Source organism: Astatotilapia calliptera, chromosome 23, assembly GCF_964374335.1.
Source record: "Astatotilapia calliptera chromosome 23, fAstCal68.1, whole genome shotgun sequence".
Classification (NCBI taxonomy): Eukaryota; Metazoa; Chordata; class Actinopteri; order Cichliformes; family Cichlidae; genus Astatotilapia; species Astatotilapia calliptera.
In genome coordinates, this window is record NC_137443.1 from 4,968,501 (window position 1) to 4,996,194 (window position 27,694).

The 27,694-nt window shown below is 39.9% G+C and overlaps 2 protein-coding genes and 1 non-coding gene across 3 annotated transcripts in view; 1 reads left to right on the top strand and 2 right to left on the bottom strand.

Moving 5' to 3' along the window:
- faf1 (Fas (TNFRSF6) associated factor 1) overlaps positions 1-16,520 on the bottom strand; it is a 62,030-nt gene extending 45,510 nt beyond the window's left edge. The window contains exons 1-6 of the mRNA XM_026157685.2: positions 16,211-16,520; positions 13,826-13,894; positions 12,079-12,125; positions 7,474-7,739; positions 7,272-7,363; positions 6,903-6,994 (exon numbers count right to left, since the gene is read on the bottom strand). Coding sequence (XP_026013470.1) covers positions 6,903-6,994; positions 7,272-7,363; positions 7,474-7,739; positions 12,079-12,125; positions 13,826-13,894; positions 16,211-16,270 — 626 coding nt within the window. The 5' untranslated portion in view covers positions 16,271-16,520. The remainder of the gene's footprint in view (positions 1-6,902; positions 6,995-7,271; positions 7,364-7,473; positions 7,740-12,078; positions 12,126-13,825; positions 13,895-16,210) is intronic.
- Positions 16,521-19,115: 2,595 nt separating this feature from the next.
- armh1 (armadillo like helical domain containing 1) lies at positions 19,116-24,725 on the bottom strand. The gene is made up of 11 exons (XM_026159388.2): positions 24,356-24,725; positions 23,898-23,966; positions 23,637-23,803; positions 23,322-23,518; positions 22,991-23,075; positions 22,716-22,832; positions 22,419-22,491; positions 21,412-21,541; positions 20,666-20,743; positions 20,510-20,591; positions 19,116-20,418 (listed from the first exon to the last, which is right to left on the bottom strand). Exons 1-11 carry the CDS (start codon positions 24,559-24,561, stop codon positions 20,390-20,392), a joined length of 1,233 nt encoding a protein of 410 aa, XP_026015173.2. The 5' UTR covers positions 24,562-24,725; the 3' UTR covers positions 19,116-20,389.
- Positions 24,726-25,381: 656 nt separating this feature from the next.
- LOC113017039 (5S ribosomal RNA) lies at positions 25,382-25,500 on the top strand. The gene has a single exon (XR_003271370.1). It is a non-coding gene; the product is annotated as a 5S ribosomal RNA (ribosomal RNA).
- The last annotated feature ends 2,194 nt before the right edge of the window (positions 25,501-27,694 follow it).

Here is a 27,694-nt window from a genome sequence, read left to right on the forward strand (position 1 = left end):
ATGAAAACACAGATTGATGCAGAGAGAAAACACCTAAATGAGGTGACAGAACAATGACACAAGAGAAAGAAGAGGGCAAAGACAAACATACATAATTGCTAACAGTGACTCGAGTTGAGTAAAGGGCAAGCTGAAACTTGTCGACTAGTGGTAGCCTGCTGGCCTGTGGGGAGGTGGGTGCTTCCTCAGGGGGTAAGTCGTTCTCTTTTCTGGTTATGTCTTAACAAGCCTGTCCAGAGCTATGTTCAGCACAGCAGGCTCCAACAGCTATGACCACCTGCACATTAACAGCGGGGAGTCGATCAATCTGCCTTAACGCTAACAAAACAGGAGAAAAGGCCTACAGTACTTTCAGAACTAAAAAATAAATATAAATAAAAAGCAACATTTTGCTGTGGCATATCCTGAACTAGCTGAACACAGTCAAAAATCTGAAATAGCCTAAACCTAGTCCAGTTACAGTTACAATAGATGTATCTAGAAAGCTGTTAATGTTGTTGTAGGCAGGTCATAAAGTATGTATTGACTGACTATGCTATAGTTATCTCCATTTGCATTCCCTTCAGCGTGAAATTCTTTTCACCAACTTAAAAGTGAAAAATAACAATAATACAAAACTAAAACTGAATGTGAAAAAGTTTCAGAGTAATTCTGCAAATAAGTCCAGCAGACATTTACTAAGAAACTTTCATATTAATCTGTGAAAGCGGTATTTACAGACAACCGCTGCTCTAAGATGTTGCCTCTGGACCGACACCCGTAGCTCACTTACTAACTTACAGCAGTGTTAGAGAAGAAGAGGTGGGGGAATCAACTTTTGGAAGCTTAATTTACAATAAGCTGTGAGGTTAAGTAGCGTTTTGAGCAAACGCTGGGTCTGTGAGGCTGAATAGCAATGGGAGGCTTAAAGGCCGAAACAGGCACTTAATCAGGGCTCAGAACCCAAGAAGAGGAGGAAGAGTTGAGAGAAAGAGAGGGATGGGGGAATTAATATGTAGCGCACACATTAATTATGCAATCACACCCTTAATCTGCGCAGATCTGGACGAGCTTATGTTAACAGAAGCTCAAATTTACTGTAATGACAGCATATTTACATTGACTAAAACTACGAAATCAATATGTAAATGTAATGTTTGTTGTAGCTAACTGGAGAAGATTGGAAATGTGTGAAGTGGGAAGGATGGATGCATATGTAATAGGCCCGAGCAGACGGATGAGAGCGATGTGTGTGCGTGTGTGTGAGAGAGAGGAGAGATGGAAGGGGTAGGGACATATAAATAAGGATCTAGCTAATATCACGATTATGTTTGGACACAGTCCCGAGCTGCTGCTGGCAAGCGGCTAGACTCCTAAATAGGCAGAGATAGAGGGTAAACTGAGTGGAAGTGTTACTCTGTCCTTCCAAGCAAAGAAGGAACATCTTATCAGTCATTTATGGCAGGCCGATGAGCCATTTGGTGTGTGTGTGGGTGGAGGTTCTGTTTGAGATTTACTTTGAAAAATATATCACTCATCATGCTCTATAGTACAAATATAGCTACTTAAAATATCAAATGCATTCAGACCGGAAACAAACTGCCACTCATGATGAGTCATCTCCTTGTCATTTCCCATCTGTCTAAGGAAGGCCTGCTGGTTCACATATAAACAGAACAACCATGTTTCAAATCTAACATCCCTTTGTCTGGACCGCTTTCACCACCTGTGTTTTCAAAGCGGCTGTCTTCTCGGGGAAGCAGGCCCTTCAAGCAGTGCAGGGTTGAAATGTGGATGTCGCAGTGTTTGCTTCTGCCTTCAGAGGTCCCTTTCTCACTCAACACACACACACACTCGTTGACATCTAGGTCGGCCCGGAACATCTCCGGAGGCACTTGACATGGCATAAGGGTGCCGTGAGGAAAATGTCATTTAACTTTATGGACAGCAAAAATGGAGCGTTCTGCAGGGGGAGAAGAGCAGGCTAAACAGATTGGTTTCATTCTGAGGTAAGCCTGTCGCCTAAGCTGTGAGTCCCCGCGGCACAGAGCAGACTCTAGACCTTATTAAACTAGCACTGCCAGACACAGAGACGCACACGCACGCACACATGCACACAATGTGACATGTGCCTACAAAACACCAATACCCATACACGCATACGCTGTCCCATAAACATTCACCAAAACTGCTCACTGGTATTTACGAACTACCATAACGCGTGTTTCAGCTGCTGCTTTAAATGCTTGAAAAAACACACCAACCAGCAGAATACACGCCAGCTCATCTTATGCCCCTAACAGGTACAAAGGAGGTTCTGAGGCGCACACGAGAGTCTGCTTACCTCCTCCATATTTTGCATCCACAACAAAGCAGAAAAATGTGAAACCATTCAGGTTCTGCTCTATTTTGATCTGCCATTGTTTCCAAAAGGTTATTATTGTGCTACTCGCACAATCCTTCGCATCACTGCTTTAGCTGACCAGTTAGCTATCTCCCTGAAGTATCTGTGTATCTGAGACTGGACAGCTGACACGCGGAGGTGAAGCGTAAGCCGACAGGCAAAGCTCAATAAAACAAGAATACATAAAAAAACCTCATGAATCGCTTTTTTAATTTCAAATTCCTTTCCAGAGTTCAAATTAAAATAACCTTTCCTCGGCAAACACGTGCCTGCTCAGAGCTGGAGCAGAGAATAAACAATAAAGGAAACAGGCTCCATTGAAATATTCATCAGCCCTTCATCATTTATGCACGAGATTAGCTCCTCCTTAACACCATCTTGTATTCACATGCGGTCATCAACATGGCCACAGAAAAACTTCAGACCATTACTAACCACATCACTTCACTAACTAAATAACTATCTAAATGAATCGGTGCTCAAAGGAATACCTCCCGAAGCCTCGAGATTTATTTCTAATCAAACAAGACAACCAAAAGGAGTTTGCTCAGCGGGATCATAATGACAGTGCAGCACTATTTAATCAGTCGGTTTTGGTGGAGGTCTGTGTACAGCATGAGCCAAGCTCGACAAAGTAATTGCTTTGGATATTACCATTTACGGGAGATTTGAATTTTCACTATGAGCACTGAGAAATTACATTTGGGTGGATAACTGTCTTTTCAGATTAAAAAAAAAAAATACAAACTAGCAAATATAGTTCGGGAGACAGTGAGAGGTTCATTACTCTCATTCAAAATGTGTGTTACAAGCCATTTTATTTAGATGGTAGTGGTTCCTTTTTGCTTTTTGTTTGGAAAAAATCATTAGCAGCTAGAAGAAAACTTTCACTAAGAGATGTTTTTTCCTGCTTTCATAACTATACTATTAAGTTAAGTTAAGGTTATTCATATATACCAGTTTTAAAATATTATCAAGCAACTTTACGTCTCTGCACGTTATACTCCTGTCATACCTGCTGTGTGTTATACTGCTTCTCTGAAACCAACAAAAGCTAAAAATGAATATGTCTCAACAAGCAAAACAATCCTGGTAGAAAATGTGTCTGAAAAATGTACTTACACCGTTTTTTCCCCCCTTTTTGGCTTTGATACTGAATATCAATCATGCAAAATCACAATGTTGAATATATAAACATTTTCAGTGCACACCATATTGCAGTCTGTAATATGGAACATAGCTACCAGCCAAATTAAAAGAAGCTCAAACTTCGATAAGACAGTCTGTATGACCGCTATTTTCTTCCTAGATGTCAAAAAGATATTGCCCGAGTGCCACGAACCACCCATTTTTACACTTTGTGGTCATCCTATTACATGCACCATGTAACCTAAAGAAATCCCATAAAACTGCTCTGCCATAAAGCCGACTTTGGGATACCTAAAATGTTTCTGTTGACACCACTGCGATGGTTTTAAATAAGATGTTTTAGCACTGAGGTTTAGCTGCAGTTATCTTCTGGCTTGTATTATATTCAAAGGCTTTTCAAATATTCTCATAAATGACAAGAACCACTTGTCAGTGCATTATTAGAGCACAACACCACTTTCACTCTAAATATACATACACAACAACATTATACACTCCACAAAAGGTTAAACACAATAAAAATAGGTTTTATAGCAGAGCTCTTGTACCGAATTGTGGCAGACTACAAGTGCAACTAATAAAGAGGCAACTCCGTGTGTGGATTTTTGAAGCAAACACTGTTGCCGGATGCCTGTTTGAAAATGGCTTTAGTGTGTGCAACATCCATCCAAGTTGAGACAAACAAATAGATTACTTAGAGGGAAATGAGATACATAGTTTTTTTTAATGTTACTAATTAGATATTCTGCTATATTTGGATTAATTATGGTTAATTAGATAATAATTACATGCTGGGAGGCTACATTTTATTAGAAACTTGTGGGACAGTAGGTCAAAAACAAATAAAAGTAGACCTTTGTCTTAATGTTAACCCGTAAAGTGCTGCACTCAGTTTTGCTTATTAGAAGTGAAACTGAAATCAGGGCCGTGGTTAAAGCTTCTCAAAGGCAGGGATACAATATAATCAACAGTAAAAAATAATCATTAAGATATATACACACTATAAGAATTACAGATTTCCTTCCATAGTGAAGTTTCAGATTTTATAAAGACACACACGTCGTTTTTCATGATTTTCTCATGAAAATCAAGCTCTTTCTCATTTTCCCTCATACATTGTAATACTCATTTGATTCATCCTTAATTCCTCTAATTATGTTGCATGAGTAAAATGAGAAGACTGCCACTTTCATCAGTAAATCAAATATTATAAGATATTTAAAACACAAATAACACAAGAACTGGTCATTTATGGTCATTTGATACCAAATCAGTTCATTCATAAGACATGAATACTTTGAGATGGTATGACACTAATTCTTGCACTGAGATCTCTCTGCTACAACAAATCTGCAGACACTTCACATGAACTGTGTGTATATGGTGTGACCACAGTTTATTTTTACTACAAGCCAACAGCCTGTTTGGTCTCGCTACAGGGGACTGCTCCCTTCACATTCTGTGATTTGTCACCTATCCGCTCCCAGTATGCCAACATGGTCACCATACGCACGCAGGCACACGTTAATAGACAATTGCATGTGCATATACACAAGAGCCCACCCACCCCTTTCAGCCCCAACTGTCCGCCGCTAAAATAGCTGACACAGAATAACGAGCTCCTGACACCCAAAATGATATCGATAACACTTGGAGGAAAGGCAACGGTGCTGCTAAAAAGACACAGCAGTCGGTGTACGAGTGAGAAGATGAGGAGAGGCAGGGAAGAGAGAGAGCAACGGAGGGTCATTAACTGACAACACCGTATAACTACCACTTAGCCTAACTAGCACGGAAAGCTGCAAACTGCCAAATTACTTCCTCCACACGTATTCTGCTGACATGTGGATGCTTTCTCAGGGGAGAGCTACAGTACAATTTTTGTTTTTTTTAATTCACAGCTGAAAAAAGAAAAGATTTAAAAAAATTGGAGGTCAATGTATGACACGCCAATAAAAAAAATAAAATAAAAAAAAACCTAAACAAAAACCCTCTTGATCTTCTAACAAACGAACTAATGCTCATTGAAGATACATGCCTCACAGAGCTTTTGATGATGATTTGAAGATGATTCATAGAGACACGGGAAACTCTGCTCACAAAATGTTATACTTCAAAATGTCCCAGACTACGTCACAACTTATTAGGTTCCACAATTACATAATTATGCACTCAAGAAGACCTTACAGCTGCTTTTTTAATGCAATGTTAAATTGATAAATGCTGATAACAGTACTGGTGCTGGATCTGAAACTACACTGCTCAACCATTAATTTCAAAAATATTCTGAAGAACACATAAAACACTAACCACTTCTGGTAAATTTCCATTAAATCATTTCTTTCCCGTTTTGTTTTTAGCTCACAGACCATGTCCTCGGGGACATTAGCTTCAAAAAAGAAAACCAATTCCGTTATTAATCACAGAAGTGGCACTGTAGATCCTCAATCATTCTGCCTGGATGTGTCTTCAAATTACAGCGCACACAAAATTACATGGCGGGGACAATGACAGACAGCAAACACTCATACAAACAAAGAACTCAAATACTGCAACCATACAAATAGTGCAAGGTAATATTTTAAAGACATATTCCCACAAACAAAAAAATGTGTACCCTTCATATCTATCATTATCCGTCCAATCCCCTCAAAATAAAAAATAAAAATGATCTTTGTCATCCTGTGATAACCAAGTAGAATAAAGCAGATATATTATTTCTTTGGATGATGTTTACCTGATACTGATGAAAGACCAATCACATGCTCAGCTGCCAACTATGATTGTATTACGGCTACGACTTTATCCTGAGCTGCCTGACATTTCAGAGAAAAAGGTTGCTAATGCTGTCACGCATTCACTAAGACAACCCGAGAAACCTCTGGATGAAGAACACCGACTTCACAGGCTTTCCCAGAAAATCTCTATTGTTACTGCGTGTTAATGTGTGATCTTTCAAGCAAGGTATAAATAATAGATATGAAGTGTGGCTGTCACATACACAACTTCTGAAGAGAAAGATGCAAAGGAAAACCTTTGGCAAGCAACAATATCATAGCGAAGATGACAAAGACGGACGACAAAATTATTATTTGCATAACACACAAAGAGTGTGGCACCAGACGTTCCTCTCATCTTCTCAAAATGTCACAAAGGATGTGAAAAGCGAATGTGCACTGCCAGGTCAAATGTCTCCTAATAAAGCTATGAAAGCAGCGTTGGCTCCCTCTCCTCTTTATAAGTGGAGATATAGCACCACCTGGTGTTTGAACTGCACTCATGCCACTACCTATAATGATTTATAGTGTATACGCAGCAGAATGACAAGAAAGGATTTATCCCCATAATAAGGATGGGAGTTAGAGAGTACCTGTTTTTGCTGGTGCTGGCAGTAGGGGCAATGTCGGGGGTCAGGACATACAGGCTGTTGTTCTTGGGCAGGTGTAAACTTCTCAGCACCATCTGAGTACACACACATAAACATACACAACTGTAAAAAGGTCCTGTGAATGAGTTATAGCTGTAGAGACAATATAAATTAGATCGGCTCCTAAATGCAACACCTGTCTGGTAATGTAAAACAATTAACAGAAGGAGCAGACTTGTGTTATATCGCCATTTTTCTTAGTGTCTTAATGTGTTAATTCAATTCAATACAATTCAGCTTTATTTATACAGCACCAATTCACAACAGTAGTCACCTCAAGGTGCTTTATAAAAATTAAAGCTTTAAACTCACACTATCAGACACATCTCCGCTCTTCCACCCTTTCAACTGCATTTTGGACACCGGAACACCAAGCTCTGTTTCAAGGATCTGTTTGATTTCTCCTATGGATTGGATTAGACAAAGAAAGGAAAATTGACCTTTTGTTTGCAAAAGTCAGTGTGAAAGCGTTAAATATGGACACGGTACATCTGTGCGAGTTTGCGGTGCTCACCAACTGTGCTGCCCTCCTCAACCACCAGCTCTACAGAGCGTTGCCGGTACTCGACCCTGAAGTTGAGCATCCGGGACTGACGCTCTACGATGTGTCGGGAAGAAGGGTTGATTGGGCAAAAAGCTGAAGCTGAGGACGATGGAGGTGAAGAAGACGAAGATGAAGAAGAGGGGGGAGGAACTGCGCTTCCTGCTGCTGCGTCAGCTGCTTCTGAGAGGCTAGGAGGTCCGTACACTGTGGCCTGACTCGCCTCACTGGAAAAGTTACTACAGGAAGACGGTCAGAAAAGAAATTCAAAATAGAACTAAAATGACTTCCTTGTGGTTGTATGCTGCTTCAAATTATTCAAGTTATAGTGCAGCTCCATGTCTGTGTAAACTCATACAGAATATTTACTTTAAATGTTAGGCAGCAAAAGCAGGTATAACCAATTCAATAAAAGACATATATGGTCACAATCTCCCCTCGTGCCCCTCAGTTATGGTGCTGAATAATGACTGAAAAACTGCTTTTGGCAAACATTATGATGCTGCAATAAAGCTGACCTTTGACTGTTTGGATACCTAATGTCATCAGTTTATCCTATCAGAAATTTGTGTGAAACTTTCAGGCATAACAGGCTTGCGCAAGCGCAAAAGCCATGCTTAAACATTTTATCAGTTTAACAACAGTGGAGAAGTCACTGGCCTGAGCCGTATGTTGTCCGCCATAAAAACCTCCACAACAAACCTGAGCAACAGGAAAAGGACTAGATCCAACCATGTTAGAATAATCTTAATCTAACTGCACCCCTGCTCATCAACTCAGTGAGAAATAAAATTAATCCACCAATAAATTAAAAATTAGCATTTCTTTTCCTAAAATCAGAATGTCATGTACTGAGTTACAAATACTGCACACTCAAAGACAGCTCCTCACACGTGCGCTGATAAATTAATGACTTTCATTGTTTGTGTTATTAATGAAATTGTATTTTATAGATATAAACTTGTAACTTAGATGAAAATAAGATAACATTTTACGTGTAATCGATGCAGGAAATCAACTAAAACAACGGGTTCACATAATGGCTCTTGATGTTTTATAGTGTATATGCAATCAACATCAGGCTGTTGTGAAATATACCAACAAAGGAACAGAGATAACACATGTGCCATGAACTGCAGAAAAGTGGTGGGAAATCCAAGTCAGGACATACAGTGGGGCAAAAAAGTATTTAGTCAGCCACCGATTGTGCAAGTTCCTCCACTTAAAATGATGACAGAGGTCAGTAATTTGCACCAGAGGTACACTTCAACTGTGAGAGACAGAATGTGAAAAAAAAAATCCATGAATTCACATGGTAGGAATTGTAAAGAATTTATTCGTAAATTAGGGTGGAAAATAAGTATTTGGTCACCTCAAACAAGGAAAATCTCTGGCTCTCACAGACCTGTAACGTCTTCTGTAAGAAGCTTTTCTGTCCCCCACTCGTTACCTGTATGAATGGCACCTGTTTGAACTCATCATCTGTATAAAAGACACCTGTCCACAGCCTCAAACAGTCAGACTCCAAACTCCGCCATGGCCAAGACCAAAGAGCTTTCGAAGGACACCAGGAAAAGTATTGTAGACCTGCACCAGACTGGGAAGAGTGAATCTACAATAGGCAAGCAGCTTGGTGTGAAAAAATCAACTGTGGGAGCAATCATCAGAAAATGGAAGACATACAAGACCACTGATAATCTCCCTCGATCTGGGGCTCCACACAAGATCTCATCCCGTGGGGTCAAAATGATCATGAGAACGGTGAGCAAAGATCCCAGAACCACACGGGGGGACCTGGTGAATGACCTGCAGAGAGCTGGGACCAAAGTAACAAAGGTCACCATCAGTAACACACTACAACGGCAGGGAATCAAATCCCGCAGTGCCAGACGTGTTCCGCTGCTGAAGCCAGTGCATGTCCAGGCCCGTCTGAAGTTTGCCAGAGAGCACATGGATGATACAGCAGAGGATTGGGAGAATGTCATGTGGTCAGATGAAACCAAAGTAGAACTTTTTGGTATAAACTCAACTCGTCGTGTTTGGAGGAAGAAGAATACTGAGTTGCATCCCAAGAACACCATACCTACTGTGAAGCATGGGGGTGGAAACATCATGCTATGGGGCTGTTTTTCTGCCAAGGGGACAGGACGACTGATCCGTGTTAAGGACAGAATGAATGGGGCCATGTATCGTGAGATTTTGAGCCAAAACCTCCTTCCATCAGTGAGAACTTTGAAGATGAAACGAGGCTGGGTCTTCCAACATGACAATGATCCAAAACACACCGCCCGGGCAACAAAGGAGTGGCTCCGTAAGAAGCATTTGAAAGTCCTGGAGTGGCCTAGCCAGTCTCCAGACCTCAACCCCATAGAAAATCTGTGGCGGGAGTTGAAAGTCCGTGTTGCTCGGCGACAGCCCCAAAACATCACTGCTCTCGAGAAGATCTGCATGGAGGAATGGGCCAAAATACCAGCTACTGTGTGTGCAAACCTGGTAAAGACCTATAGTAAACGTTTGACCTCTGTTATTGCCAACAAAGGTTATGTTACAAAGTATTGAGTTGTATTTTTGTTATTGACCAAATACTTATTTTCCACCCTGATTTACGAATAAATTCTTTACAAATCCTACCATGTGGATTCATGGATTTTTTTTTCACATTCTGTCTCTCACAGTTGAAGTGAACCTCTGGTGCAAATTACTGACCTCTGTCATCATTTTAAGTGGGGGAACTTGCACAATCGGTGGCTGACTAAATACTTTTTTGCCCCACTGTAGTTGGAAGTTCTCCTTTCTCACCATTTCCAATACTGCAAATACTCGGTTTGACTTAGGCAATACCTGAGTAGAGCACGCAGCAAGGACACAGGACAACCACTCGTTAGCTTTGAATTTACTGAACTCATTAACTGTGCGACTGTCAAAGATCAGATATCACACCTAGACTTTGTACTGAAATGTTGGCAGATTAAATATCACATAATTGCCAATCCAACTGTGACAGGCACATTCATAAGGCAGTGACTAGAAAAGTTTAGGGCTGCAATGCATGTGGGAAAACTACAATAAAAAGCATATCATGTTAATAATTGAAGGTGCTAACTGTACATTTGCTCTAAAATCAGAGATGGTTTACATTTGAGACAGATGATGCAAAAAAAAAAGAGATTTTGCAACAAATATTAAAGAACAAATATGAGAGATCCTGCCAAGATCATCTTTTTTTTAATGCTGAAAGTGTCGAGGGGAAATAAGGCTGATTTCAAGAGCTGTCAAAATGAATAGAAAAAAAGATCCCTATTGAAAAGGCATTTAAAATATCTCTTATAGTGTTCTGGGCGTACTTTTATCCTTTACTACAAGTAGATGGCATTCTTCTCCATCTAAACCAAACTACTGAGGCCTTCACCTATAACAGGACTCATGATTTCAACAGATGACGGAGCGGAGTCTCATGAGAAAATCATATTTAACGCTCTTAACAAGCTGCTTATGATTCTTAAATTGCTTAGTTATAAAGACACGATTAAAGACAGAAACACTGTTTAGACAGCAGTGCTGGAGTACCCTCCAACTGGCCCCAGATCAGGTCACGTCATCAGAGTCTGTTTACAGGACAACTCTGGCCTACTCATACCAATGCCAGCCACTGAGTGAATGTGTTCGTGACAGTGTGTGCCTTCAAGAAAGACTGGCAATATCCACATGGCGCAAGAGCTGAAAACAAACTACAGCACATGCATGTGCACACGTGCGCACAAGTGACTTGCAAAATAAAACGGTTAAGGGGATGCCTCCAGTGGGAGGGTCTAGATTAACTAATTGCATTCATGGCCCAAGAGCTGACAATAGGTCACTCGTGCACATGCATGCATGTGTGCATGTTCGCATACACACATGCATTGTGTGCATGTGTGCATGTTCGCATACACACATGCATTGTGTGCATGTGTATGCATCAGCTCATGAGTAACAACTAACTGTTGAAGGAAAGTGAATGGCACAAACCCTCTTAAAAGAAACCCGTTCTAATCAGAAACTGTGTTCAACTTGATTCTTAGCAGAAAGCTTCCTTGCAGGAAGTTTTTTTAATATCAATCCTCCATTAAAAAGCAGAATAGAAAAATCATAGCAGAAGCAATACCCTGCAGCTCAGTAGACTCTAGGTTATTATTTCCTGGATGTTGCTGCGTGTGACTGTTTTTATTGAGCTACACTTCTGTATCCACTATAACCGTGATAAAGTTCACAACGCCTTGTCAACACTGAGATGAGGACTTCATGTTCCTGCAAACACAGTCAGATTTTGGTTAAGATTTCCTTATTTATTTTCTGACTCGCGTATGCAGGTGATGTACATCAGAGGCACATATTTCACTGAGAGTTTTTTGGGAATCCCCAAACTCATTTATGTGTTTGCACATCTGCCTGTGATTACGTCTAACCTTTAACTTGGTCATTACGGTTTGACAAAAATACAAAAGTGTTCTGAACTTATGCAGCATTCCCTTGGAATTAAAAGGTGAGCTGGTACGTTTTCTCTTATTTAGAGCAGATTTTTGAGAATGTGGTTATTACCTTTGTAAGATCCCGTTTTCCTGTGGTATGACCCCATTGATGGCTGCCTGTAATAAATGCAGAAGTCAAAATTTCAGTTGTTGTCCTTTTGCCTTCAAACACCAAATAACACCATGACAAAATATGCAACCAACGTAAACTGAACTAATTTCAAAGAGGCTGGCAGATGCAGCATGGATCACCAAACAGGTTTTAACTGTAATTACTGTAATAAACTACTTTTGGCAAACAAACTTCATTTAGGCCTCTATGGTCTTAGGTCTATTTTCATATATATGTATATATATGAAAAATTAAATATCTTTCAATAAAATTTACACATTTTATACTGACTGACTTGCAAACTCTGTCAGGCTGACAGGTAGAGTCCGACCTGTGCGTTCTGAAAGTTTACAAATTCTGTTACTTAAAAGAAGAAAAAACACTGAAGGAGAGTGAAAGATCAGAACAAAGGGAAATGAAAGGCCAAATATAGCCACTGTCTGCTTTGCAGTTTGCTTTTGTTTGAATCGACAATTGTTTGGATTCCTCTCGAACACTCACTATTCTACACTGCCAAACAGGCAAAGTAAAGCTGGTAAGCGCTGTTATAATCATATCCACTATTCATTGTTTGTATGAAAAGCAATACTAGAATTTTCTTGCAAAGAAAAGGTATAAGGAACTGTGAAATAATGGCAAAAAAACACCCAGCCCCATCATCAAACATGCTATAGTTGGCCTTCATTGGAGTATACAGTCATTATCTTTAGGTCTTATAACTGTCTTTGCCGTTTATCAAATGCCACACATTACTGGCTGGTGAACTGCCAGAAACTCGGTGGGCAGTTATCACGAACAAACATAACCTCAGCACTTATGAACACGACTCTTTGTCTCTTGACTGAAGCTTCCACCGGCTTCGGTTTCAACTTAAAGTCACAACTTTGTTTCTCTTTTCTGAGCTATTAATTTGTGTTTAAACAGTTTCTGTCACATTTTAAAATGTCACAGTGGGAAGAAGCTCGAAGAAATAATAAAATGAATCACTGATAGTTAAGTGTCAGATCCTGGCATTGCAGGTAGCTTTAGGTGCGTTGAGAAGTCAAAAAAAAAAAAAGAAGACTTTTAAAAGCAACAGTGCATTCTTACTCAATACAAACATGCTCAGGCTATAAAAAGTTTAGCAGCATTGTAATGATCCATTTATTTTATCTTTCCTAACACTAAAAACAGCTGCAAATGGGTCACCCTTCCTAAAAAATAAAAAATCACGTCTGCTTTTATTACTGTAAATTTAAAAATAAAATAAAATGGACAGTAAGCACATAAGAGCAATGGCAATATTTCACACCACAAACTCCAACTTGCTGGCAGATGCAGTACTAAGGTATTGGGGTGAAACTCCACACTCACACTTAGCAAACACATTTGTTTTTACAAAAACTAACACCTACTGCAGAAGAACTGCGAGCCATCAGATTTACAGCCGCAGTGAGTCCAGCCCCCACTGTCTATCTCGCTGCCTGCTTTGAGCTCCTGCCAGCATCTATCTAAATATAGACTGACCTCTTCCAATATGCACTTCATGCTGAGAGGTGCATCATGAATTAATACAAACCTGACGGGATTACATGAGGAAATCATTTGCCCGTTACACAGTGTGCGCTACTGGATGTTAACTGCCCTCTTGAACCTGCCCTGTAGACAGACTAAGTCCGTGTGTCCAAGAGTAAAGCCCAATAGAGCCTGCAGATAATGAACTTACCACTAAATCCCAGTTATTAAGCTCTAACAGAGTGATTGCCTCTGCAATGTTGTCAATTCCAGTGCAAGCCTGTGAGGGGAAAGCAAAACAAAAAATGAATTCAGCAGACTAATGCATCGTATAAGATCAAATTCTAATTGTGAAAAGAACAATAACAGTTACAGTTTAACTACTACTCTATTACCCATAAAAGCAACGTGAAATGGTAACAGTCTTAAGAACGATTATGAACATTCAGTGATGTCTTGATCAAAACAAGGTTGCCAGTTTCTCAGAATCTCAGTAATACATATTCAGCATGACAACAAACATGGGCTTTAATGTCAGTACCATTGAAATAAATTAGTAGGTCTAGTTTAAATGTAAAACCTTAATAAATAAATAGAAACAGACTCAGATAGTAAAACAGTAAAACATGTACTGAGCATTTTGGTCTTTTGGTCTTTAAACCAGCATGACATTTCAACCTATTAGACATGTGTAAGAAATGTCTATTTTCTTTATAATAGGAGCAGTTAATACTTAAAACAATATTTATGCCAACATTAAGGAACATTTTATGCCTATTTAAAATGACCCTCTATAGAATTCATAAAGTTTTTACTTGATGATGAAGCGCTCTTCAAGTATCTACAAAAAAGCAAAGTAACACTGGCATGTCCCTGCTGTCTGCTGATACCAGGAAAATTTGGTGTTAACAGCAAGAAATGAATTCAGAACAAAGTGCGATGCGGTGTTGAAACCAACAGCCCAGTACTACATATCAAGAATAAAATCCAAAGCAAACTAGTTGTGTGTGTATATAAAGTATATTATCATGCTGGCTAGACATAACCTGGACTTTAGCCCAGCCTTTGATACCACTGATCTTGATTCACAAGTCAAAGCCCTGTCTTGGATTAGTTTACTTCATATGTTGCTGATAGAATGCTTTTGGTTTCAGTGGGCAAGATGTTTGCTCAGATCTGCTCTCATCATCCAGCTTCGTACAACGATCTGGTTTAAGTCCTCTGGTGCTTTCATTGTATAGTCTCCCTCTCTTTTAAACCTTGTGAACTGGATCTGGTTGAATAATTTTTTACAGTTAAATGCAGACAAAGACAGCACATCTAATTATTGCTCCTCAGAGCATTACTGCCAAATCAGACAGGAACTGGGGTCCCTTTATCCAATCTAAAACCTGACATGCTAAATCATGGGATATTTTGTCTGCTTTTCAGTCTTTGACATTTAATGCTCACATTAAGTCTCTGATATGCTGGTGTTTTGTTTTGTTTTGTTTTCCATTTGAGAAATATTACTAAACTCTAAAAGTCAATTGGTGATGCTTGTTTAAGACTTTGCCTCCTCTTGCTTGGATTGCTTTTATTCTCATTCTTTTAAGTTCTTACATTTCACCCCACTTTTAAGGGTTTTGCATTGCCTTCCTACCAGGTTTAGATTTCGGTTTCAAATCTTGGTTCTGACTTTTATGGCCCACTGCATCCCTCAGGTCCTCAGATTGGGGCCTTCTTTTGATTCTGCATACCCATTTGAAAACAAAAGGGAATTCTGCCTCCAAACCTTAGCTCCAAAATATGGAAGAGGTTACCACTGTTTAGAAAAAACAACTAAATTGTTTAGATAAGTATTTAAGTAGTGGTTGTGATTTTGGGTTGTTTTGCTTGGTTAATGTGTGTCAACTTTGCGAATAGTGCGGGCTAGTTTTTACCCATTCACCTTTTTAAAGCACTTTTTGACGGTCCTTTGTCTCGAAAAGAGCTATAAAAATAAAAATCACTTACTTCCCTAACAGTATACTAAAGTAAACTTGCAAACAAAACTACAGTAACAAGCTCTTCACCGGGGAGCTTGCGTACAGTTAGCTAAACACAAACAGAAGATGACGATTATATGCTGTTCTAGTAAAGACCGTCAGATAAACAGAATCATAAATTACTGCCAGTTTGCAAAGGTTTATCGCCATTATCGCAATGTTCACGGCAAACTGGGCTTAACATTTAGAGTCTTTATGGATGACACAGTTTCTGATAAGGATTTGAAACGCTGGCAAAACAATGTGTAAACAAGCTGACAGCAGCGGCTAGCCCCGAAAATTCCCTCTCAGTAGTAGTTGGATCGTTATATGTAAACGATTCAAAAGATTAGATGACTGTTGTCATCTGTCTGGGTCATCTTTTCTGTTATGTAGTTATTGGTCACACAGATAACAGGCTTCTTCATAATCAGGTAGCAAGTTGTCAGTGTGTTAGCACAGCGTGCTAACCACAGAAACACCAGCTCAGGTCTGCTGTTTACCACGCCAGTCCGAGGCGTTTCAACAACAACGGGCACATTAATGCCCACCTCGTACAATATGAGGGGCTAAGAAAAAATGACACTCACCTGAAAATCGGCCAGAATCATTTCTCTATCCATGTTGCTATCGCCGCTTTCGGAGGCCATGGCAATGACTGGCTAAAAGCAGTTCTTGTTCCACTGGCTCTCGCTGCTTTCTGTACTCACACAGGGACGCTGAGTGCTGGTAAAACTGTTTGCTTAGGCGTGGCGGCGAGTAAACGAGCTGTCAAATTGGGAAATGCTGAACTTTCTTTGATTTTTAACTGCTTCAAATAGACAAAATGCTGTAAAGTAACGTTACAGTGTTCAGTTATCTCATATCACTATTGTCAGCTTTACGGCTGACGTAAACCGGAGATTTTGTCGCAGATTGTCGTAAAAAAACCCCAAACGCGATAAAGGGAGGTTAACTTTCATGTAACTGCATGAAATCAGCACTTCTCTCCTTAATAACTGTACCACTATAAATATGTTTACTATGCACATATCTACAGACTGAAGTCATACATATTTTATATTCTATTAGCCAGGGCTTCCACATGCCTAAGCTTTAGGAGTAACACGACATCAGAAATTATATGACTTTGTCCAAGTGTTATTACAGAGTTGTAAGGTCATTTAGATTTTATAGACCAGTCTTGTAAATGTGACATAGGTGAAGAGTTCACACAGCCAGCCCATGCAGTAACAGGCTCCTCCTCCAGGTCAGCAACTCCGCCTGCTGTCTGGTTCATGATATGCTTTTTGAAACAGATTAAACCAAGCCACCGATGTGAGGCTCTTTCATGAGCAAACCTTCTCCCTTTAGGGTTTCGCCACAGCGGATTATCTCACCCTATCCCTAGCATCCTCTGTCACAGCAATCCTCCTTCACTGCATCCATGAATCTCCTACTGCAATCCCAGGTTTCCCTCTTTAGCTCCTGCCTGGTACCTTCATACTGTCACCTCCAGCTCCGCCTCCAGTCTTTCTGTTAGTGCCACAGTCTCCAAACCAAACATCATCGCAGGTCTCACTTGTGAGACTTTTTCTCTCTTGCTGCTATCCTCGTCTAAACCCACTCCACCCTATCTGCACGCTCTTCTTCACATCTTTAGTGCACTGTCCGGTGCGTTGGGTGGTTTCACAAACAAGTAGAGATCTTAACTTTTATTCAAATAAATATTTTAAATATATTTTCACATCAGTGGTATTGTTATTATTTTTCCTCTTTCCGCATGCACAGTTTCAAAGAAAATTTTGGTCATCTATACGAGTAATATGTTTCTTGGACACTAGAGGGGACCCATACATCATTTATCCTACTGAAATAATATGGCCAATAACACAGTCCTCAGTCCTTGTTAATACAGTCCCCGCTGTAGTACGTAACCAGTGGAAAACTCTGTGGCTAACACACAAGACGTTTCTCCAGATGTCTAACAGAAGCATTGTGAAGCATCGAGGCCTTTTAATTTAAAAAGGATAGGCTACCGAAATGTTCAAACTGTAATTCAGTACCTTATTTAATTGTTTGTACATAAATACGAAAACGACTCGTACTTTTTTTAAAAAGTTGTGTCCACGTGCTTTACAAAGTAAAACTAAAGTGGTCCCAGTTATTAAGTCTGAAACTTACAAATCAAATTAGTTGGCCTTCCCAGGAAAACTAAATGAAATGTGCTCGATTATACTCTTACTAAAGCTCCTAAATATTTTAAATGATAATAAAATAAAAAGTTATTATTATTATTATTATTATTATTATTATTATTATTATTATTATTATTATTATTATTATTATTATTATAACATTTTATCTTAGGCATTGTTTAAACCACGCCAAAGCAACAGGCGTTGGCTACGCTTGGCTGTTTCTCAATATGCATACTTGGTATTTAGAAATCTCCCTGCACTCTTTGATCGATTCCCAGAAGAGTTCCTTGGCCTCTTCCACCACCAGGACAACATCTGGAGAGGCCTTTCTTACAGTTGAAACCACATTAGTTAATTATTGTTTTCAAGAAGTAGTTCAACAAATGGGACTGAAATCCTCACAGTATCCAGTGCAATCTGTCATCCCAGCCATGCTGTAAAGTAATTATCTCAATCTCAGGCAGTAGTTGATAGTATTGTCCCACGCTTCTTAATCAGCCACTGCAGCAGATAAGGAAAAAAGTTCTCATTGCCCTAGTTTACAATAGATATTAAAATAACAGTATGCATCATATAAACACTGTATGCTAAGATTTCGAACTGTCATGGGCCTGGGTCTGTTATTTTGGGGTTTGATGAATAATTATTAGTTTCATTTGTCTTCTGGAATGCTTATGGTTGTTTGTTGGTGTGACCTGCTCCTGTTCCCTCGCTTCCCTGTGTAAAAGTTGGAGTGAGTGTGTGTGTGTTTGTGTGTGTGTCTATCAAGGAGCCCTACTTAAGAGAGTAGTGGACGGTGGATAGGACTGTACTAAATGTGGCATCTCTCGTTTCTAGGTTAAATGTGGAAACATGTGACAGGAGCAGCACACTGTGTACATAGGCACCAAGGAGGACAAAACTTTACCACATATCAAGGAAAGGAATCAAGGCCTGGGAATTGGGAACACACTGTGGATTGTTGGCACTGTTTCATAGCTTTTTGTAAATAAACACACTTTCTGTGTTTAGAACGTTCTGCATTTGGGTCCTCCATCAACCAACCCTGACACTAGCAGCCTTAACTTTCATTTGATCACCACAGGACATTGGTCATGAGTTTAATGTGTAATGAAATATGAGCTCGGGCAAATCTTGTGTTTAATATTGCACAAGAAACAAGACAAAACAACTTTCCTGTCTTTGAACAACACATGGAAATTTTCACCTCTTCAGAACAACTACTGAAACGTGCAGGAAATCCAGTGTTTATTACACAGTGTGGAAACTCGATGCTGGACTCAATCAAACATCAAAGATGATGATGATGATGAGATAGCCTTTATTTGTCAGTTGCAGTTGCCCACAACCGAGATGACAGACCTTGCCAACCGTATACATACAATACACAAACATCACTGCTGCAATCTTCGATTGCGCCTCCAGCTGATCTGGTGTCCACATTGGATGGGAGGTAAGCATGGGAGGAGGCATTGGATCCGGGGTAGGGAGGGTGATAGTGAGGGCGTATCAGTGTAGGTGTTTCGTGCGTCTGCATGTGTGTGTGTGTGTGCGTTGGTTTACAACACCAACTGTCTGCCATATATAATCCAGTTTTGAGATCCCTTCCCAGACGCCTTAACGCTCACATCCTGGGCCGTCTGACCTCAGGAAATCACATGATAGGGTGGGGCCAGGTTTCACAATGACTCTCCACCATTTGACCCTTAGAACTGAAGAAGCTTCTCGGATGAAAGGTGAAACGTCTTCAAGCAACTCAAAGAAGTCCAGACGCTTTTCTTTGGATGACTGAGAATCTTCACAGACACCTATATTTTAAGTTCTTTCAAATCCCTTGGATGTTGTCAAATTAACATACTTAATTGCAAAATGATTATTTTTAGATTGGGTAGTTAAATTGTAACCTTACATTTTATTGTACTTACTTTGAAGGACTTGCCTTTAGGGAAGTAATATCCCCCAAACTGAAGTAAAATAGTTAGTGTATCTGTGTATTGCTTAAGACCCCAAAGGGAAGTACGGTCCTCAAAAGTGGCACAAAATGGTTTATCTGTGTTGGTTTATCACTGAAGACACCAAAGGGGACATTAAACATTCCCAGTCCCCAATAGGAAGGTAAAAATACTGTATGAAGAAATATTGCTTAATGAAATGAAAATCTCAAGTGATTTATTTTATTTCTGTGGATTTGGAGGTGTAAAATTCAGTTGTCAGCCTGCTTCTAAACCAAACAGAAACCGGTGTCCCCAAAGGGTGGGAGTTAAAAAGTGCGACCTCAAATTTGACTCAAGCGAGTATACACACGCGTGTGTGTGTGTGTGCGCACACACCTCAAACACATATAAATTGCAAATTTATTTATTTATTTGTATTTATTTGAGAAGAAGCCCCAAAACTATGACAGAGCTTCCATTGTCCGAGCCATTTCTCGCTATATTAATATAAATGACTGAACTTCCCATTTTTCTAGTGATAGATAGAATATTTTTTCTTAATACAAAAACAAATGGTAGAACAGGTTATAGGTATTAATACAAACATTTCTAAAAACCTTATTTATATCCGTTTATGAAACGATTTTTCCTCTGGTCAGCTGTCAGACTTGTTACCATTTAAAACTGAAAAAAGAAAAAGAATACAATTAGTTTCACATAGTACAGGAAATATAGGAAAATAATCAGCTGTCAAATAAAACAGTAAAATCATTACCTTGTGACATGTTAATCTGATTTGTTAGCAGCATTTCTGCTTCTGTTTCATTCATTTTCATGTATACAGTGTCAGCTTTGTTCTGTAGAAAGATTGTGATTATATTTGTTGGTACTGACTTGGAGCAATGCACCTTTAACTTAGGTTATCGCTTACTTTGAACTCTGCAAACAGAGCGCTGCCCATCACTCTCTGCACTTGGTCCTCAACAACAGGGAAGGAGACGACAAAGTACTACACAGAGATGAAAGCAGACACCAGAAGCTGATATTCATATGTCTGAATTAATGTTTCTTTCTACAGATGCAAAACCAAAACAAATGAGAAACGGAGATGAACCAAACACATTTTTACAAACAGCCGAACTTCAAGAAAAGCAGCCTCTGTTTCCACTTAATTACAAGGCTGGCACTTTCTGGTTCTAATTTAATGCAAAAGAAAAAAAACTGGAACACAATAATTGCAAATTACTGCTTACACATTTTTCTTAAAGAGGGTGGAGGCAGTGGGGACCAAGAAGCAGTGATAAGAAAACCCATAAGTAATCAGAAAATTCTATCAGAACAGTAACAGAAACTCAAACCATCTAAAAACAGTTGAAAATTGGGCAAGACATAATGACTTTAACTGTCCTGCTTTGTAGACATGCATTAGTAGATTGCTGACAGGACCACATTCAAGCATGAGGTAATGAAGCTCTCAAAAAGCAGTTGGGTTACAACTGTGAATATGTCCTATTCTGCTGAAAAGAAAAAGTAAAGAACAAAAAAAAGTGAAGTCTTAAAATAGAAGGCTGAAGCGCTTTATAGTATTTTTTTTTTATTTGTACCAAATGGTTGTGAGAAATCATCATAGGTGTCATCAGCCTGCTTTTTTGAGAAGACACACACACACTGAAGTACCTCTAACGTTAGACTGGCTTGTATTTGGCCATCAGGATGTTCTCTGTTGCCCATAGTGTGCAGAAGATGCTGGATCACTCCAAGAGAGAGCAGCTCACGAGAAAGCTCTTGATCTTCCTCAGCCAGCAGCCTTTAACAAATATTGAACATCATTAAAATGCAGAAAGGACATCGGGCATAAAACTGCCAAATCAAACATGGGGAGCTACTGGCTATTGTGAACCCTTGTGACATGGGAGCAGCTAAAGATAGCTACTTTATTACAACATATAAAGCTATCACACTGCCATGAATAAAATGTTATGTCATGGTTTTATCAAACCATGGCCTAAAAAGTCAGTTTAGCTTCATGCATCTCAATCTATTTACTGGGAAGTATAAACCACTGTCACTCTAAATCACCCTTTTTGCTACCAAAGAAAGTGGTAACAAGGCAACAACACGACACCTGCCAAAAAGGAAATAGTTTTGCAGGTGGTGACTATAAACCATTGTTCTCTTCTTATCCCTCCTGACAGATTTTTCTCTAGTTTTTCTTTTAGCTTATGACTTTGTCACTGCAGCTGGGGTTTAGGAGGTAGAGCAGGTTGTCTACTAATTCAAAGGTTAATGGTTTGAGCACCTGGCTACTACAGTCAAAGTATCCTTGGGCAAGATACCAAACCTTGAGTTGTTCCCCTTGCATCTATCGTGAACAACTCAGGATTTTTGTTTATACTGTCCTCATTGAGTTTCTGTGGGTGTGTAATGCAAATGTTAGAGAAGATATAAGTATGTATGTATGTAAATGAGTGTGTGATTTGTTTCTAAAGGTTTGGTCATAACATCCACATGACGCTCCATGAGCACGGCATGATAGCAATGGTCTTTGGCAACCACCTGCAAAGCCATCATGGTTTTGAACAATTCACATTATGTTCTGTTTGCTAACTGGACAGAGAGATATCCCAGAAGTTTAACTGAGTTTGTGTTATACTGTGATTGAGGAGGTTATTTGGACTCCATACCGTATTGTTTTAGCTGCAGCAGCTTGCTGTACAAGTACAGGGAAAGATCCAGTCATCTCAGTCATCTCTGATTCTGACAAGATTGTATAAGGTTGTCAATAAAACATTTTATGAAAATGACTGTGACAAGTTAGGGCTCATTTACAAAATTATAACACATTCACTGATGGGTTGTGTAACTGTATCACAAACTGCAGAAAGGCACCAATTAAAATATGAAAAGGCGGCCATAATTGGTCAAAAGAAAGAGGTGTATATTAAAGGCTTTCACAGCGCACAACCAAACTCTAATGTCACCTTTGCTGATTTGATGCTGGTGTTCTTTTTCTTTAATAGGCCTCAGTAGAGCCACCAAACCAGTCAGTAGAACTGCCTTCACATCATAATGCTTCAGGTCTAAGATGAGTTTAATGGCTGTCAAAGATATAAAGAGACAAAACCAGAAAAGCTGATTAATAATAACAGGATCGCAATTTTTCATCCACAATCACAATGGCTAATGGAATGATTTGTTATTTCACAGGATACAAAGAAATTTCAGGATAAATTTAAAAATTAGCGTGTCAGCTTACCTTCATCCTGAACTTCCAGGTGTAGGGATCTGAGTGTGTTAAGCAGAGGCTCTACAATGCTGTAATGGGCTGTTTTCATTTTTCGCTGCAAAAGAAAAAATGTTAAAAATCAGTTCTGCAACATACAGACTGACTGCAGTAACATACAGCTTTGTGCATACTCTGTAAAATGGCCTGTATTTGTATAGCACTTTACTAGTCCCTAAGGACTCCAAAGCGCTTTACACAACCAGTCATCCACCCATTCACACACACATTCACACACTGGTGATGGCAAGCTACATTGTAGCCACAGCCATTCTGGGGCACACTGACAGATGGCTGGCTTCACCTGGATGATACATAAGGTGTGCAGAATAAGCTGCAGGGATTTAGGTGAGCTACAAGTCATGCAGGTAATCAGATATTTGTAGACTTGGTCCTGATATCTGGGATTTCCGTGGGACAGGGACTCCAAAAGGACCGACGCTGCCTCTTTGGTTTCATCTCTGTTTGATGTGAACAGGCACTCGCCTATGACTTTAACACCTGGAAACAAAGCAAAAGAAGCATTACTGATAAAATAAACTATATTGTAGGCTGTTTTAAAATCTGATTTAAAATCTAAAATAAATTTACATATGCCACAGACAAATGTGAAATTTACCGTGACTTTCACAGATGATCTCCTTGTACTTGCGACCTGCTTTTGAGACAGTGAGTAGAAGTTTGATGGCTCCGGCCTTGTCATCATCTTTGCTCTGAGAGTGGCTCAAAATGTCCAGCAGAGTGAGAGCTCCTCCATCCTCCAGGAAGTTCATCAGATACTGATCACTGATCAAATCAGAAAGATGGTTTATTGAAAGAAAACATCTGTTGGCCTAAAGATATTTTTGCAGATTACAGTCCCGCATTTTGGGTCACTTACTGACAAGAAGCAGACAGGAAAATCCCAAGTGCTTTCAGCTGAAGTCCCAGGAAGGTGCCTAACATGTAACTGAAGTATTAGTAAAGGGTTGTCCAGTTGCAGGCACATTCTGAAAACTTTATTCTGATATTTTATGCTAGAATATATTCAGCACCATTTGGCTGTATGTGTATAACAAAAAATATGTTTTATGATTTAAATGTGTTGTTTTCACATGTTATGCAGGCCCCTCAAAATCAAGATAGTCCCAAACCCGTGCAGGTTTAACCAGCAGTAGACTTAAATTAAGCCTCATTTAAGTCTTCAAAATAAATCCTGCAGGACTTACGCAAGGAAACACGAATCCCACTACTATTTGGAAATATTTACACCCCACCCAGGACACGTTTTTTGAGCTGTACAAAAAATATATGTCCAAAACTAACAGTTTTCCTAGACCACGGCTGAATAAAGGATACGTGAGCTTCATCCATGTGGTAAGTCGAGCTAGGAAGAGACTGGCGACCTGCGCAAACTCCAGCTCCAGCTCATAAAACGTCTTCCCCGTGTTTTGAGTCACAAAGGTGCTCAACATGCGACCGCGGACCCTCATGTCACCGCGGTCCCATTCCCGAAGAAAGCTGAGAACTTTGCCGATGTTAGCTTGTTGCTCTTGTGTTGACATCGTTTTGTTGCCTTGCTTATCGCTGGTAAACCGAAATTAAGCAACAGTGAAGAAGCAGAGCCAGAAATCTGAATAATTATCCAGAGATACAGAATAACATCTTAAATTCAGAGGCTTGATTTTGGTAGCTTTCTTCCTCTATCTCTGGTTTGCTGCTGCTAACTCGCGGTTGCTTAGTAACGGCCACACACTGGCACCCGGAAACTTGGTGGGAGGAAAATCAGAAGAACTTCTGACACTACTGCCGCTAAAGACAACTAGGAGTGGAGTTGACATCTTTAACACGGTGAAGGAGTTTTTCGCGGAGAAAAAGGTACCTTTGGAAAAGCTGGTATCGCTGACTACCGACGGAGCTCCTGCTATGATCGTCAGACATACAGGATTCATCGCTCACTGTAAAGGTGACACAGAGTTCCCAAACTTTATGCATTACCACTGCATCATTCACCAGCAGACGTTATGTGCAAAGGTGATCGGCTTTGGGCACGTCATGACTCCCATCATGAGTGGACACTTGACCTTGCATTTTTAAGGGACATTACTGGGAAACTGAACCATACGAAGCAAAGGTAGGACTGTTGCTGACATGATGCTTTAAATGCATTCTATCACTTGTACTGTGCTGTAATTAATAAACTAACATGTGTTATTATCCAAATGTTACTGCAGGAAAAGCATTTTTTCGCAGATCAATGTTGAAGCTACAGTTAATAACGAAGGTTTGCATCTTTTCGCTGTAACATATGAAATGTATCACAATAACGTTTATTGAACTGTGTATTTGCCACCTATTAAAGGTCTTTTATAGAGTGTCTCCGTCGCTTACGGCCATACCACCCTGAACACGCCCGATCTCGTCTGATCTCGGAAGCTAAGCAGGGTCGGGCCTGGTCAGTACTTGGATGGGAGACCGCCTGGGAATACCAGGTGCTGTAAGCTTTTTCGCTTCTACACACAAACCGCAGAGGGCGCTGCTGCTCAATCAGTGGAGACAGCTTCAGTAAATACTCACTGATAACATTTCTAAAACTTGGAAAATGCTGACTTTTAAAAGCTTCGTAACAGGTTTCTTCAGGCCGGTTCTCTGGTTGTGAAAGTCCAGTGACAAAAAGGATCCTCATTTTTTCCTAGAGAACATTGAACAAATGTATTTTTCTTTTTTAGATCTATAGTTTATTCATTTGACCTACATTTGGTATGACATTTTAAAGAGTTTTACCTTTGTGACTTCGAAATATTATCTTATATATTATACTTAAAGATTTTATCTAAAAATATACGTATTTAACTTTATTATAATGATTTTATTTCAGACAATGTGATGTAACTTGATACAAATAGTTGTTTTCTGTCTGACAGAACAGGAAGCATCAACTTCATAGTAGCTATTTGCATAATTAAGACATCAACTATAAGTGTTCCCTAAATTTCCTGCACACATGAAGAATTCCCATTCCTCATATGTGCCATGTTGTCTGCAAACCTGACAGTTCAAAAAATCCTGTGTTGATTAAGGATGGCAGTTATTTCCTGAAACAGAGAGCACTCACCTCAAACCACGGCTTGGGCTCTCTAGCCAGTCTCCTGGATAGAGGGTGGACTCTGTCTCAGTCTGGAGTTGCCCCTGGTGAAAGGCGGCGGGCTGGGGTGGGTATCCTATTATCCCCTCGGCTTGCTGCCTGTACGTTGGGGTTTCTCCCAGTGGACGAGAGGGTTTGTTCCCTGGGCCTTCAGGTTGGGGAACAGGCCCTGACTGTCATCTGCGCTTGTGCACTGAATGGAGGTCCAGAGTACCCAGCCTTCTTGGAGTCCCTGTGTGGCATGCTGGAGGGTGATCCACCTGGGGACTCTGTTGTCCTGCTGGCAGACATCAATGCTCATGTGGGCAATGACAGTGAGACCTGGAGGGGTGTGATCGGCAGGAATGGCCTCCCGGATCTGATCTGAGCAGTGTTTTGTTTTTAGACTTCTGTGCAAGCCACAGTCTAGCCATGTGGAAAAGCAAGTTCGAACATAAGAGTGTAATCAGTCCCTTAGCTATGCTGCAATAGGTGTAGGCTGCTGGGGAATTCCCATGATGCATGAGTATTTCTTCTTCAGTCACCTTTCTCACTCACTATGTATTAATAGACCTCTCTGCATTGAATCACACTTGTTATCAATCTGTGTCCCTCTTCCACAGCATGTCTTTCATCCTGTCTTCCTCCCCTCACCCCAAGGTCACGGCAGATGGCTGGCCCTCATGCATTATTGTAGAGTCTACCTTACAATATAAAGCGCCTTGAGGCAACTGTTGTTGTTGTTTGGTGCTGCTTAAATGAAATTGAATTGAAATCGAATCAGCAGCTCACAGTCCCAAACCAGGTAGCAAAGACATAGTTCTTACATGGCTTCATCAATTCTGTGAACTGCATACTTATAAAAAGAGTTTTCACTTTGGAAAGTGGGATGGTTTTCTGGAAATTGTATGAAAAGATTTGCAATTTCAATATAATAAGACAGACACTAGCCAGAAGCCATTTTGAGAATGCAGTGGGGAGAGGTGAAAGTGATTTTAATCTTCCTTGTATAGACGTATTGGAAATGCAAACATTTGATTGGAAAGATATTATTTTAGACTCAGAGGAAAGATTCATACAGCAAGTCAGTGAAAAGTAATTTTTGGAGAGCCATAGGTTTACACAAATGGGAAGAAATCTTTAGTTTTTTTTTTTTTACCTGATAAATATCTTGACATGTTGACTGCAATCAGATGACACATGAGTGTGCAAATGACTGAGGTCTGGATGCAAAGCTTGGAGGTTTGAATTCAGAGAGGATGACTGTGAGCATAGATGGTCTCTATGTTATATAGATACAGTCTGTGTTGTTTAGGCCTCATTACTATGCACATTTTCACTAGATATTAGAACAACATTAAGAAAAAATGCCTTTGATTATTTTGAGAATAAAGTCAGAATTTTGAGATTAGAGTCAAAAATGTATTTCGAAAGAAAAGGTTGAAATGTGAGGATTACCCTTGTTGTCCAAAGACATACTGCTACGGCTGCTATACCCTCTATAAAATGCCTTGTTTAGGCGAGTTATTGAAACAAATTGATCAGCCGTTTTGTCATACAGCATACATCCCCTT

Coding starts and splice junctions, on each gene's coding strand:
- armh1 (XM_026159388.2), bottom strand. CDS start 24,561: ATGTCAACACAAGAGCAACAAGCTAACATCGGCAAAGTTCTCAGCTTT. Junction 23,967..24,355: donor ACCACATGGATGAAGCTCAC/GTATCCTTTATT, acceptor CTAATACTTCAG/TTACATGTTAGGCACCTTCC. Junction 22,833..22,990: donor CCTGGAAGTTCAGGATGAAG/GTAAGCTGACAC, acceptor TATCTTTGACAG/CCATTAAACTCATCTTAGAC.